General features: G+C 38.0%; 1 protein-coding gene across 3 annotated transcripts in view; it reads left to right on the forward strand.

The window, feature by feature from the left end:
- The window catches only part of CMTM8 (CKLF like MARVEL transmembrane domain containing 8), a 65,457-nt gene that overhangs the window by 23,215 nt on the left and 26,182 nt on the right, over positions 1-16,060 (forward strand). For 2 of the 3 annotated variants that reach the window (XM_056335039.1, XM_056335038.1), the window contains exons 2-3: positions 5,849-6,022; positions 10,281-10,397. In XM_056335039.1, coding sequence (XP_056191014.1) covers positions 5,849-6,022; positions 10,281-10,397 — 291 coding nt within the window. Of the gene's footprint in view, positions 1-5,848; positions 6,023-10,280; positions 10,398-12,978; positions 16,020-16,060 lie in introns of those variants that run through there. The other variant, XM_056335041.1, reaches the window with a different exon arrangement.

The following is a 16,060-nucleotide window of genomic DNA, read 5'->3' on the forward strand; positions in this document are numbered from 1 at the left end:
ATACTCCTCATTTCCAGTAGTTTGTGGAAAACCCTACATTTGATGTTACTGTTATACCCAGTATGGAATTGAACCTGTCAAAGTTGCTTTGTGCAGACACTCTAACTTAGCATCACCCTTGTGAAAGATTTCTTTATATGTATCGCTTATATTGAGCATTCCCTTTCAGTCTGCAGGGGTTTGGCACGGTATACAAATTGCCCGTTCGATGTTTCTGCTGGGCAGCTGAAGTCTGCCCAACTGCCCCCGTCTAAAGCAGCTTCCTAAAACCAGCAATGATTGTGCTCTCTCTAGTGGCAGAAGGGGAATTGTTGCATGTTGCTTCATAGATCGTTTATGAGAGCACAAAACCTCTGATTTAAAGACGTTGTTTAAGTGCACGGCAAACATTTACTCCACTTCCAGCCATAGCTGCAAGGAAAAAATAATCATTCTGTACCTGTCAAATGTAAGACGATTAAATCTGCCTGTTCTTACGACTGACTGTCCTGGGCTTGTCTTACAGGGACAATAGAGGAGGAATGCCCTTTTTTTTTCCTCTCCTTTTTTTTTCTCTTTAAATACAATCCCACCCATCCACCCACCCCGGTAATGATTCACATTATAAGATTCTGCATTTTGGTGTGTGATCCATCTCATGTCAGGTCTGGAAGAATGTGAATCTTACCAAATGCTTACAAATCCACAAGGGGTGGTTGACTAATCAACATAAAATAAGGGGAGCCCTGTAGTGCTGAACTGCAAGTTTTGCTGCCCTCGGGGATCCTTGCTTACCGTCTTAGTGCCTGATGCATCTCCAGCCTTGTCTTCCCTGAAAGCCATGAAAGGTGAGATAACAAACTAGGGAGCAGGCATGAGAAATGCTCATCTTCTCACTGCCCACAGGAGATTCCATGGGGTTTTTTTTGCCTGCAGGGAGTTGCCAAGGGAAGAAAAGGTTGGAGGCTGAGACATTCATAGACTGCTTGTACTGCTGCTGAGGTAACTTCTAACTCGTGATTTAGTGGTGAAATAATGATGTGCAGTAATTTAGAATGGTCTTTCTTTCTACTAGTTGTAAATTTCCTTTCTTGGGAAGGAGAAGCAAGATGTCATGCTTTCCACTTGCTGGATTCTGTCCATGTTTAGGTGGCTTGAATACAGGAGACAACTGTTGCTGCATATGCTGAACTCTTCTAGTCTCCTGCAATCATTTCCATCTGTGCCAGCAGCAACTCTGCATAAATCCTACAGTAGTTACGCATACAGAGGACTGAAACAGTCCTATGAAGCATCTCTAGGTTAAAGAATAGGAAAAGCTTTAGGCAAACATGCCAGGTAGTTGGGTTTTTTTGTTGTTTTGGTGTGAGTTTTTTATTTCATGAAACTGGATGAGCCTTGGCGTTTTCTCCCTGTCAATTCTGCCACAATGAGATTCTTTCTCCTTTGAAAGGGATGCATAAACGTTTTTAATTGTGTGGCAGGGTTAACCAGTAAAGATGAATGCTACAGAGTTTGTAATGCTTGTGTCACTGGAGAGGAGTCACAGGTTATGTAAATACAGTTTGCAAGTACAAATTCAGTTCTGCAGTTTTTAAGCTGCTTCAGAAAGCAAAACTGGATACACAGATTCAAACTCACATCTGTTTTCGTACCCACTGACCTGTAAGGGGACATGAGACAAGGTGTCTCATCTACTAGGCAACAAAGTATTTTTTTTTAAGTAACTAAATAGTCAGATGTTTTTGAAATTCTTGGCACTGTGGAAAAATTATGGCACTTATTTAAGGGTTTGTATATGCAATTAAGCATCTAATCTTAAACCTGCACGCTCAATAATGTTGGATTTCGCTACAAATTTATTTCTTTTTTATGGTATCTGCCAACTGCTGAAGTATGCATTAGTACATTTGATATATTAATGTATTCTAGTAATGGAGATACCTGATCAAGCAGCAGCCAGACAATTGCGAAATAGATGTCTGAGGTGAAATCAGAGATTGCAGTAAACAAGGGCAAACTGCTTGCCTTTATCATGTGCTGGCAAGTGAAATCCTTATCTCCCATTTGACTTGAAAAACTGGACCCAGTTGGTGGAGCCCTTAGAATCTCAGGACCTAGCACCCCCTCTCATTGACTACCACGTGCATTATTTTCTTCATTCTTGATGCTTTTTCCTTCCTTTCTTAGAGTGATTTTTGACAGGATTCTGGTATGTTCCTGTAATTCTAAATAGGCATATTTTGACTTGCTCATAAATTAAAATATAATACTTAGCTATTACTAGTACACTTCAGCATACCTGGTTATAATGAGATAGAGGCCTTTCCCAGTTACTTTCTCCCTTGTCTTTCAGCTGACCTGAAGCACTGAAGGTAGCTGTGTACTTTCTACATGCTGAATCACTATGGGCGCTCCCCAGGTGTTGCGGTTGCTGGTCTTTGCTTTACGGTATCACATACTTATTACTCACTTGCCAGGTTCTGTACACTGGATGCTCATTGAGATGGCATTTGAATATAGTCCAGTTATTCCCAGTGGGGAGGTTTGTTACCAAATCAGCAGGAAAAGTCATTCACTGCTCCAGCAGATGCACAAGTGTCATCCAGTTTGAACTGATCTGTTGAGCAGCAAACTGTAATGTAAGGGACAGTTAGAATATTATGAGACAGGCTTTTAACACTGCAGAAGCTATCCCAGTATTAATATGCTGAGAAGACAAGCTAATCACAGAAAACTTGTCTAGATGTCTATGTTCCTTTGACTCTTTAGTTACTTTGTGGATGCTGACAGCCAGTGTGAACGTTAAATCAATTTATTGCGTATGTTTACATATGCAATAAAACCATTTGCCATATCATTTAACTGCACACAGTGAATAGTTTACTATGAGCTGATCTGGCCTTTTCAGGTCTAATCAAGAAATCTGAAATATTATTTCAGCCTGTCAGCTCCAGTAATATGCAGTAAGAGTGTCTGGATCTAACTGAAAATGTCAGATGCACTTTAATATGCAACCCTTCAAAGTTATGATGCATACGAACCAAGAACTAGTTAAGAATATAAATCTGTAATATCTGTGGCGCATCTCAATTGCTTAGATAAATTGTTCTGCCATTGATATGGACTAGCTAAAAACATTCATTGAAAGCAATTCATTTGGAATTTGGAATGTAAGAAGTACAGCCACTTAAATATTTAAAATTAGATTGAAAGAGGGGTAATAATGCCAGGGTAGAATGTTACTGGAAATAGCAGTGACCAGTGAGGATACCAGTGCAGTAGTTAATGTCTTGCTAGCTTTGTTGTCTGGTAATGTAAGATCAGTGGTCTCATGTAATCTCAAAATTTTCCTTTTTAATGTTACTAATTCACTGCTTGTGACCAGATATAATCCATTATATAAGCTGAGGTGTCCTTATCAACCTTATTTGTGTTTAATGTAGTATTAAGCATTTCTCATAGTCTTGTGCTTTTTATGAGAAAGTATACTTCTATTTTTAAAAGCTTTCTAAAAACCAGCACTGTTGTCAGTAGGCTATAGTGTTTAATGATTTATAATTGTATTTGTTTTCTTTGTCTCATCTTTGACGTTTCTGTTCTTGGTATTTTACTAGATGTTGATATCTAGGATAAATCTGTCCTTAATAATTATTTATCAAGCACGAGACCGGTTATTCATTGGTATAATTTCTGAATTATGAATTTAAATTTGGATTAAAGTGGATGGAAACAACGAAAAGCAACTTTGTATCCTAAGAAAATGGTATTTTGTTAGCTAAACAGTCTATCAAGATTGTTGAATCTTAAAGCTGTTGGAACACTGGAACTGAGTTGGTTTTCAATCTAATCATGGGTAGTTCATGCATTTTGAGGCATTATTAACTGAATTGCTAAATGTTGTTGGAATTAGAATTTAAATGAACTACGAGAAGCATTGCTGAACTGGTAACTTTGCATTTAAGAATAGTGTATGTTTAAACTACCCAGTTAATGCTATTGGAACTGTTCTTGTGAGGCAATACTGCCCTCCCCTGGCATGCTGTGGAAAGTAGGAATTTTTATCCCAGTCTGAGCAAGTTCTAGGGCTTCCTGCTAAGAGAGAAAATCCTGAATTGGTGAAAACGGTGGAAAAATACTCTTAGAAAGACCATTATGTGCCTTCTCTATTACAAGACCAAAAAAAAGGAAAAGTGGAACAGACATTTGTGTGGTGCTTTTGCGGATGTGGATGAATGTACAGATAATGTACAGAAATATACTCTGAACGTGCAAGATAACAGAAGGCTGAATTAAGTTTGGGTGGCAGGAGGATGAATTGAAGGCAAAATAAACATATACCAGGACACTGCTGAAAGTTAGCAGGACCAATTACAATACACTTTTGTTTAACACTAGAGTTTTGTCATGTATGTAATATTTAGAGCTTTATCATTAATATTTACATATTCAGTTCTGCAATAGAAAAGTAAATGGGACCATGGACAACAACTTGCATGGGAATAGGATTAGCTTTTGCGCAAATGAAGCTATAGCAAGACTGTCATCTTCTGTCAGGAGCTATTGATTACAAAGATGCCACCGTAGGCTCAGGAAGTCCCTCTACTGCACATTCCTGAGAGCTGAGGAAGGTAGTCCAAGGAAACATTAATATTGCATGATCTATTCTTAATATATTTCTTTGGACATTTGTTATTAACCACTGCTGAAGACTAATATTGGGTTAGAAGGTTCTTTAGATTGTCCAGATATGGCTGTTGTCTGTTAAATAAGTGTGTTACTATGTGCTTTAATTTTGTCTTCCTTCAATTTCTTACTGCCAGGCAGTTTCACCGTAGTCCATATAGCAGAAGGAGATAAGTCTTGTCTCAAATATAGGAATTTTAATTCCCACATCTGACTCCAGTAAAGTGTGTGTGGTGGGATTTGTATTTTCTGCTTTCTTGTTTTTAAGGAATAAAATAGCCCTTTATTTTCATAATTAAGATTTTTCTAATTGCTGGACAACTTGTGAAACACACAACTTTTCTTCCTGTGGCTTATATTTTGTTTGCTCCTCATATCTCTTAATGCATTGGAGATCACCTAACACTAGAGAAAACTGGAGAAGAGTATGTTAAAATCTTGGTTCATGTAATTCTTCATGTCTTAGATACGAACAGATTGCCAGATTCAAGATGAGGAGAAAGTTTTTTCCCCCAGATTGGTTTGCTTGAGGACTTGGCTTGAGTGTGATTTCTTATCTACTACTCAGGATCAGGTCACTTTAGAGATGTTTTAAGAACAGTGGAATATAACATTCTGAACCTGACCCACTCTGGTCCAGCAGCGTGTCACAGTGGTGCTGTCTGTTGATCTTTTGTTGACCTTTTATAATAAGGTCCCGGGAGTTGTTTTGTGCCTGCCAGTCCACAGGGCAGGTGGACTAGACCCCAGCTGCTGAGTTTTCGTGACAGTGGCAGATGGGACCTGAAGATCCCAGTGGCCCTTCACAGGTTCTGTTTCTAAAGTGACTTTGCTGACTGCAAAATATTTACCTTCATGCACATAAGCTAATAGGCGAAAATAAGCAATCCTTTTGAGAGCTAGCTGTAAGACCACTACAAGTGTGGCTCCATAATAGTTAAAAGTAAGCTAAATCAACACTGAGATGCCTCATTCTACCTTTCCCTTTGTGACACCCTGCCACAGCAAAACGAGTTTTATATGTTCTTCTTTTTTGTTAGATTGGTATTCTGTCAGTGTAGCATCTCAACTCAGCTCATTAAGTGGTTATGTGAATGGCAGTGGTGGGGATCCTTGAACTAGAACAAATGTATGAGGTCTAAGACTGTGTAACAGTTTTGTTTCTTCTCCATAACTTTTGCAGGTATTGGGGCTGCTGGTGTGGACCCTGATTGCTGGAACAGAATACTTTCTATATCCAGCTTTTGGCTGGGTGATGTTTGTAGCTGTGTTTTACTGGGTTCTCACAGTCTTCTTTCTGATCATCTACATGACTATGACGTACACCAGGATCCCCCAGGTGCCATGGACCACGGTGGTAAATATACCCATTGTTTGTTTTTTTCAGGTTTGCTGAGTTATGAAAAGAATAAAATATTGATGCATTCTGTAGATGTGGTTAACCAACAGTACTTGTGCTTTTTGCACATTTTTCCCTATTACTGTGTGGCTGCATACCTGCCGCGTTTAACCTTCATACTACCTAGACACTTCTAAAACACTTTTCCTGTGATGTTTCACTGTTTTGTTCAGCAGTTGATGTAGTGACTTGATTTTTAATAATGTCTGTGTGACTGATACTTATGCACAGTGGCCTCTTTTTCTCCGTTTAGTGGTTACATCCCATGAAGAATATGTCTGTTGCTGCCTCTGAGCTAACAGACCTGGCCATATGGCTTAAACAGCAGAAATCCCTACCTGAATCAACACCATGAATTGGAAGTGGGACCCTGGCTCTTAAAACATGAGTCTTCGTCTGTTAAACTAAATGCAAAGATGGTTCAGAGGTAGCAACAGTCTGGCAATCCATATATAGCCTACTGTGAAAATGATGCTTAAAATTAGTGTTATATATATGTAAAATATGTGCCATGTAATCCTTTGCTTTTAGCTCAAGACTTAATGGAAATCAGATAAACAGCTAATGTAATTACAGAAAAATTTCACAGGCACTTAAAATTCAGATCCAGTTTTTGTGGTTTGAACAAGCCTGGCTAGCTGTACCTCTCAACACTATATTTTTACATTATTTTTATAACAGGCTGGTGTACAGGGTAACAGATCCTAAAAGTCATTGTCATCTCAGCCACCTGGCTATTTGTGGCCCATCCAGGAATGATTATAAATTTTAGCTTTGCATTTATCTGATACAGTGAGATACTGTTCTTTTTTCTTTTTTTTTTCCACTAGATAAAAGTTATTGACAATAATTCTGTTATTTTTATGATAAAGCATATTTGACTTCTGTGTTGTAAACCACTTGTTATCAGCTATATCGTGTATGTGACCAAAATTGAATACTCTCTTTCTTTCACTCTTCCCATTTACTGCTGTTATAAATAGCTAGCTATAGCAATTACTAATAAGAACCACCAGGATCACGTTCAGATAGCTTCTCTGTTTTCAAGTTTCATGACCAGCAATTACCATTAAGGATATAACAGTGCTATAGAAATGTTGTATTATTTCAGTTACAGCAGTAATGTGTCTGGGTCCATTTAAACGTGTGTTGGGGTTTTTTTTCCCCCCTCATTGCATTAGATGTAAGTGAAGTACATTCAAAGGGAAGGCATCTTTGTATCCGTTTGGCTACAGCTTTAGTCATTAGCCCTCTTTTATCAGTTTAACACTTATTATCAGACAACAACTGCACATAAATGAGTTGTCCCTGATCTATGTGGTAGGCAAGCTGGAGTATTTAATTTGTTTCTACTTCATATTGAATGTATTTCTTGCTGTGAGTTACAAACATATTGTAGATAAGATCACATAAATGTAGGTCCAAAAGGTAGTCTCCATTTATAGTAAAGGGTAATATGAAGAGAAAATCAATGCAAAATAAAAGATGCTTGCATTCCAACTTGTTTTGCTGTAAGGTATTAAGAGAGCTGTTGGGAACAGCCTTTGAATTGGACTTCTGCCACTCCTGGCTGGCCAAGAGGAATGTTGGGTCCCTTCAGAGAGATGTTGTTAATGTCTTCGTTCAAGGGAGCATGATGCACACACCTTTTTGAGTGAGGAAGCTTATGCCCACCATCCCCTTATTCTCTGAAGTATCCTGAATTTCAGTCTGTGCTAGTTATTGCTCTGCCTGTTTAGGCAACAGTTAGCTCAAATTGTGCCTATTGTATGCAGTCTCCAAAATTACATATGGACTTCTCTGTCATAAATTCACTTTTTGCAGGTTAAGCACATTACCAAATTGCTTAAGATGCAGTTATTTTTACTGCAAATTAACCCAAAGGATGTGCTTCAAAACTAACTCTCCTTAATAGTGCAAGTTCTTTGCTAAAACAATCAGTGGAAGCTTTTAAAATCTGGTAGATTTGAATTTAAGAAGCAGATGGTAATTTAGCATGAACCATTTGGTTTGAGTAATATATTGGCAGTAAAGGCCCAATCAGCTTGCATTGCATTCCATCTTCCCCAACAGTGTTATTTCCCAGAGCAGCACTTCTCAAAAATTATGTGCTTTTTTCTTTTCTACATGACAAGATACTGCAGGGATTTGTAGCTTTCCAGGGTAATTGAGTCTTTTTGGAACAGGAAATCTAAAAATAACAACAACAAATACTCTAGGCAATCAAATTTCAGAGTTTGAAAATCAGCGCTTTACCAAAGTTCACCTGAACCTGGCAATTGTTGGCATTTTATCCTAAAATCGACTGATACTTTATTACTGTAATGCCCAGATAAAACAAGAGAGGTGAGATCTGTAGATAGAGACCTTTTATCAGATCAACTGACAGAGGTGAGATGAACCCCACTCATTTATAAATGTATGAATTAAACACCAAGTGCCAGGCCTTGGACTCGATCTGAGTGCTGAGGCACTGCCGACAGTTCCCTGGGGAAAGGTGTTGTAGGTGGCTTTTTTCTAAGTGCCCTGAAGTTGCAAGGACTTGGGAACCACAGCAGGATGTACGTGCCCTTCAGTATGCTCTGAAAACTGTAAGGCTTTTTGCATGGGAAATCTTATACAGGCAGTGGTGACCTGGACTGACATGTTGACAGATGACAGCACAGCACACTGCTCTCTGGAGGGGCTTCAGAAAGTGTGTGTCTGGGGAGTGGCTTCCCTCCAGAAAGTTTTGAACCCTGTGTGTCACGGGAGTGTGCGGCAGTGGGCCAGACTCTACCGAGTCTGAAGTAAACTCTGCCAGAACCAAGCGTCCTGGAGATAGATGTGAGGAGCTTCCATACCAACCACTTCAAGCTGTTGATCTAGGCTTCGGTGCGCTGAGGGAGTTGCTGATGTGGATACAGCTGTTGTTGCTGCCTTCTGAACTTCTCCTGTTGGGCTGCACCTCTTTTTTTAGATTCTACCAGAGTTGGTGACTAGTGAATGAAATGGTGAATAATTGACTTGCATTCCTAGCATCCACTGGGTCACACCATGGAAATAAATAACTTGGAGCTGCACCAATATGGCATCATTTAGAGACAACTGCGCCAACAGTTAAGGGTTATGATATTTGTGTGACATTCTGGAGTGCGAACACGGGGCCAGAAGCTGAAGGGAGCAGATCATTTATAACACTAGGACCTGGACTAAATTGAGTTACCAATTCCTGCAGTTGTAACTAGGTGCAAATCATGTCATGGGTATTCCACTGAAACATGGCACCAGTGAACAAGAAGTGTATTTCATGGCCAAATTCATATGCCTGAGACAAGTAGCAGGGTAGAGTTTTCGAAGATTTTTTTAAAAATAAGGATGATCTTCCTATATCCACAACCAAGTAGTGAGTAAAGAACACAGTATTAAAATTACATACTTTAAAAAAAAATCCTTATACCTTTTTATGCAAACCCCAAACAAACTGGTTTTGTTTATTCTCTGTAGTGTTATGCGAGACCAATGTTACCTGCTTTGCGTCTTTCTTAGTAATGAACGTAGATACCCTGAGACATAAACTCTGCTCCTTGGAAGAGACAATGCAGCATCTGCCATGGATGAGTCTAGGTGACCCATGTGGTCCGTTCAGACTGATCTTCTCCTTGGTTTTATCTGTTTCTTTCTCCTCTCAAAAGCAGGCAGAAGGGAAAGGTACTGAAAAATGGAAGAATACAACTGAAAAAAATATACCTTCTTTGTCTCCTTCAAAAGCGGAGGAAAAAAAAGTTTTAGAAGCTTTATAAATATTGTTCATATGCCATGAGTTACTGATTCCTACAGTGTATCTTTGTGTAGATGAGAAATGTAATCAAATTTCAGTTTTGTTTTATTATTTTCACATAGTGTCATACTCTTACTGCTTAACACTTAGATCGTGATAACTGAACTGTATCCTTATTTTCACTTTTGGAAAGTCACAGCATACTAGCTTTTAGACTTTCCTGGATTTGGTGACAGAGAGAACAGTTTGTCCAAGATGTGCTTTAATGTTTATGACTCTTCAAAATAAGCAGTTAAATTATAATCTTACGGAGAGAAACTTGGAAGAAGGTAAAAATAGTTAAGGATCACATTTCTTGTGTACATTATATTTCAGAGGAGAGGTTTGTAGTGTTGGAATAGAAAATGGTAACAAAAGCATGTGCATGTTAATGAGTTATGTTTGGTTTTTCAACAGGGTCTGTGTTTTAATGGGAGTGCCTTTGTTTTGTACCTCATTGCTGCCATTGTGGATGCATCTTCAGTTACCAAAGAACTGGATAGTCACAATTACAACAGCTGGGCAGCTTCTTCAGTGAGTTCATTTTTTGTTTACATCAATTCTTTGTCCAGTAAAGTTATATCAAAAGAAGGTTTGCTGGAAGTGTGGGTTGAAATGCACGAGTTCTGGATTTTGAAAAGCTGCAGACTGATACAGAAGCTCACACACGTAACCTATAGGTAGCTGTAATTTGGTTCATAGTTTTTGAAGATGACTAGAAATGCCACAAGGAGATGACAGTTATGTCGGATAAGGCTGTAATGCTTTTATGATCATGCTGCTTTTCCCCTCGCCTGCCACCATGTGTTACTAGCTCTCTGGCAGAGGTTATAACCTGTGCATCAGAGTAGACAAAACAGATTGTGTGAGCACCAAGTCAGCTCAGTGCACTTGGACAACTTCAAAAATGTTTAAACTTGGCTAACTTTGCATGACTGTGAATCAGATGCATTCAGCTTTTTGTTGGCTGAGCCATATACACAGCACCTTTGGCAAGGTCCTGAAGTGGTAATGTCATTTCTACTGTGATCTTCCTGATACAGCCTCAGCTTTTTATAATCTTTCTTATGAGTTGGGTGGGCAATGCCTGAAAATCAACTTACCAATGTTTTAAAGTGGGTACAAATCATTAATTAGTTTGACATTGCTGTCTTATTATTTAAATGTGGAAGTCCAAAGCAGTCAGTCAAAGTGGGTAAAAAATCTTTTTTTTTTTTTTTTAAAGAGCCTTGTCACTTTCTGAGTAGATGAATGCATTCTTTAGCTAAGGGAGTTGTAAAATAACTTTTTGCACTTTATGGCAACAGTAGTCAAATTCAATTGTATACAGTAATGCCTAATTACAGCTACTTTGCTGACTGTTCATGCTTCTGCAGTTGTCCTCTCAGCTTTATTCACAGATTCTGTCTTCTGTCTGAAGCTTATTATATATGGCCATGAACACAGAGACTTGAACACCTGCTCTGTTTTTGTCTTGGGGAATTGGATAGCTACGTCTCTGTCATTTCAGTGGTGTTCAGGGTCTTATCCCCTTGGCAGTTTGTAACTACCAATCTCTTACTCAGCCACTGCTGTTGACAGGAACTTTCTTGCTGCTAGATCAGCTTCCATGCTGATGCAGGTTTTATGCAAAATGCATGAATGCTCAGTGTCTCATGGGATGTTTGGAATCTCTTCTAATACCTCCTAATAGTGTTTATCTAATGCACTGTCTAAATAAACTATTAAATGTAGATTCTTGCTTTCTGAATCCATTAAGAGTTTCATGGATAGATGTTTGTGAGGATTTAGCAAATCATCCACAGTCATTCTCTGTTAGAAAGACTTTAGGTGGAGCTTTTATTTCATAAGAAACAACATTATTGGAAAAGAAGAATGCTACTCTTTTGTATTGTAATAATATTTTACCTCATTGTCTACAACTTTTGGTACCACAGATTAAATTTACATTAGACAAGACTCACCAAGAGCCCTCAGTTTGAGGGTTTAGATTTACTGCCTATATGCATACTTAGTAGTGCCCTGCTCTCAGAGCTGAAGTGCCTACTCAGGCTGATGAATATATAAGCAAGAAACATTGGTAGAATCATAAAACATTTTTAGGCTGGAAGGGCTATTGAATTGAATTGAAATTTCCCTTCTTGTAACTTGCATTTGTTCCCTCTTGTCCTATCATTGCTCACCTCTGAGAAAAGTAGTGTTAATCCTGTTTGCAGTGTCAGCTTTATTTGGTTCAGTTACCAGCACAGAATATTCTGGTCTTTATCATGAGACCATTTTGAACATTGTCTATTTTGAACAACATGCAGTGATTAACAGGAACTTAACCACTGGCACTGAATTGGACTTTATCAGTACAACTGAAATAGTTCACAGCTGTTCTTTGGTTTCTGTGTACGTATGCTGTACAACGCCACTGATACTGTGTAGTTTTAATCTTCAAATGTACAATAAATCTAGCCTGCTGTAGAAGGCTTATTCTGTAATCAATTTCTGACAAAGCAGTAATATCTTAGCGTGGTTGATGTAACAGTGACATGTTATTTGCAGCGAGGAATACCTCTATACATCAGTAGAGGACCTCTGGAATTGGTGACCTAATCAGTACTGCTGTTCGAAAACATGTCTGGGTCTACCTTTGAATCTTAAGTTTTCTCTGTAAACAAACTATTTTGATGCACGGTGTGCCGTACTGAGGTACGGGGTGGGCTGTAGGCAAATCCTGGAACAATAGTGCAGGAGTGTTAGCTAGAGCTCAGACCGTCCCATGCACTGTCCATCCCTCAGTCTTTACCAGCAGTTGATGTTAAAAGCAGCAAGTATAGGACTGACGGGAGTCCATACTGAGTTGATACTGAGGCAGTACGATGTGGAATTATGAGCTGAAATATGCCATGTTTTATATGCCTCTAGGCACATTATTTCTACGCATGATACAAGCTTGCTTACAGTGTTGTCTGTGATGACCTCGCAAGTACAAGGAGGTAGAAGAGTGCCATTTTAGTCAGCCTGTTATTCTCCTTTTTCCAAATCCCCTAACTTTTTTTCATAGAACGGACAGTGGTCTCAAATATATTTTTTTTCCTAATATATTTTTTTCCCCCTCTCTCTACAGTTCTTTGCCTTCGTGGTTACCTCCTGCTATGCTGGAAATACGTATTTTAGCTTTATATCTTGGCGATCACGAACATTGCAGTAAATATTCTGTTAAAATGAATTCTGTAGTATAAAATATCTTGAGGATTATACTCGACAAAAGCTTGGAAGAGGAATCGAGGTCTTTTTGAACATTTCTGTTAGAATTGACACAATATATTGTAAGCTGAGATTAAATGATTATTTATAATACAGTACCATCTTTAGAGACATCTAACACTGATTTTATACTGTATAATAAAATTTCATACTGTTTCTTTTAAAATTAACATGGTATTTTTCTAGGCATTGTATAGATGTTATTGCTAAAGCTTTAATAAATCTTACTAGGACAAGGTGCCAATTTTGTAAATGTAACTTTTTAAATGTTACAGGTATACTTTTGATACTGAATGCTACAAAGCAAAACTAAGATTGATATTCTCTCATTATTATGTACAAAAAGTGACATTGTGCGGAAAAAAACCACCCAAAACTTTAAAAATAAATAAAAAATGACCCAACTGTGCATGGTTTGTAAACTGGGAGTAGAAGGTTGCTTTTTAAATTTCTTTTTCAGAGTGAAATATATCTTGCTAAGAATTCTGATGATCCTGTCTGTTTGCTTGTCGTAACAGCTTCTCACAGTCACGCGATTGCTTTTGGAACCTGTTACTGTAGGTCTGAAGCTCACTGAGGGAATGTTGTACCTGAAACGAATTATCTGAACAGGTTTCTCAATCCAGCAGGCTCCAAGGCATAAGGCTAGACAACAGTCCCTTAAGTGCTCAGTGTTTAACCTATTGAGAATATCACAAAACACCTACTAAAGGTAATACATTTGGGTTGGGGGGAGGACGAGGACCGTGTTTTTCTCCCTTCTCCTCAGATTAGGCCATTAATCTGTCCTAGTTAAAATCTGGGCTTCTAAATCTTATTAAACGATATAAATGTTAAATCCATAGAATTGTCAAGATGCCAGTGCTAGAAACAAAGAATTTGCTCCTTCCTTTCCTGTCTGTTGGCATCATCTGTCAGTTGTTAGTTTAACAAATGAAGTTTTTAATTTTATGCTCATTTAAATCTCTTTGAGTCAAGCAGAAGTATGACAGAAGATTATGACCTTCAAAACAGATACTTTTGAAAATCACTTTCAAATACAAATTACCTAGGGAATTTTTTCCAGGAATTATGTGGAGAGTGTAAGGTCATGGTTATTTTGTGGTATTATTTAAAGTTTTCCTCATCTAAAACTACTGGTATATTTTTTTTTTTTTTTTATTCCTGGGTTAAGAAGGTTTGGACTCTCTTCCAGTCTTCTAAAACTTGCTTAGAGGATTATATATGGTAGTAGAGAAATCTTACTGCTTAAAAAAACTTCTTTATTTTCTCCCTGTAACTAAATGGTGTGTGCTTACTTATGTGCATGCCTGGGAGCAAAGAAGATGTATCAGCAGCCAGCTAATTCTGTTCTCTATCACATTGTGTTGTTCTTGATTATCTGTTGAAGTCACAGGGTTTCAGTGTAAGGGAAGCCAAGATATTATTTGAAAACCTATATTTGTCTGCAAGTTGCATCTGGCCTGCACAACAAAGGTCAGCCTGTCTGCTGCTTGCTAAAATTATCCAGTTGTGAGAAGGAAGAAGGGCTACCAACTATGCATTTATCTACACAGATAAAATGTGTCATTAAAATCCCATATGCTCTTTTCCATTGCTGGAAAAAAATCAAAGGGATAAAAATGATCCAAATGTCAACTGATAAAACATGACTAGAAATATAATCAGAATTAAAATCTCATCTGTGATTTCTCACTAATAAAAATGCTTTAGTAGTAAGAGGAATTCTTTCTTAAATGATACTTGATGTACCTATTTTAAGTTCAAAGAATGTGGCTATGTTTGCACAAATGTTCCATGACTTTGTGGTAATTGCAATGGTCTGGTCTAAAGTCATAACCCAGACAACTTTTGTGGATAGGGGTTGTAAGAGGAAGTAGGGCTGAGAGAGAGTAACACATTTCATACAGTTCACCAAAAACTGTTGTGGGAACTGTGTGTAACATGTCAGAATAAACTCACTAACGAAGGACAAAACCACACTATTATCAGATAAAGAATGATTCTGGCAAAATACCTAGCACCTCTCTGAGTCTTCAGTGGTGATCCTCAAGGGAAGATACGTGAAATGGCTTCCAAAGGCAAATCTGTCAGTTGAATCCTTAATTCTGAATTTCAAAAAAATTACATACTAGGCAGAATTTACTTTATGCTTGGCCTTGCTTTTCCCCCCCCCTCCCCCAAATCTTAATTTACCTCCTTTGCTCTTTCCTTTTAGGAAGATAATTACCTTGCTTCCCATGATCTTTCTCATCTGTCTCATTTCTCTCATCTGTTGCCCAGGCACCAACTGTCTTGTTTTCCAAGTGTTCTGAATGAATATCTAGTTAAAATTGGATGAATCTGTACAAGCTGAGAGTTACTTCTGAAGTTTACTCCTATTTCAGGCTTGGAAGAAAGGCATAAGCAACCAAAAGGTTATCTGTTTCTTCCAGTGCATTAATTTTCAATACTGATTTGAAAGCTATCACTTACGCCTTTGTATATTCTAATATTGATAGAGAAGGTAAAAGATGGGTGTGGTTTATCATATAACAATTAAAACAAGAGTTGTGGCTACAGGTATTGCTTGGCTTTCATAAGACTGGAAGAAGCCTTCTTTAAAAGAACAACTGGTAAGTGATGAAATCCGTAGTGAAATTCTTAATACAGATATTTAGAATAAAACCCAAAATGCTAATCGACTTGCAAAATGAAGGTATTTGACAGTATAAATAACTTGTTTCAGACAAACAGTCTCTCAAAAATTTGTCACCCACGTACATAAAGGTACCTGATGTCAACTTGCGGCCATCAAATTTCATTTATTAAGCAGTTGTCAGTACCTCTTATCATCATTATACATGGTGCACTTAAGATGAAGTAAATAGCATGAGAACTGTAATAAAAACTTCACATTCAGCAGTGGTTTAGCCTGACTTTGTGCCAGTAGTTTACAGAAG

This window comes from Falco biarmicus, chromosome 4, assembly GCF_023638135.1.
Source record: "Falco biarmicus isolate bFalBia1 chromosome 4, bFalBia1.pri, whole genome shotgun sequence".
NCBI lineage: Eukaryota > Metazoa > Chordata > Aves > Falconiformes > Falconidae > Falco > Falco biarmicus.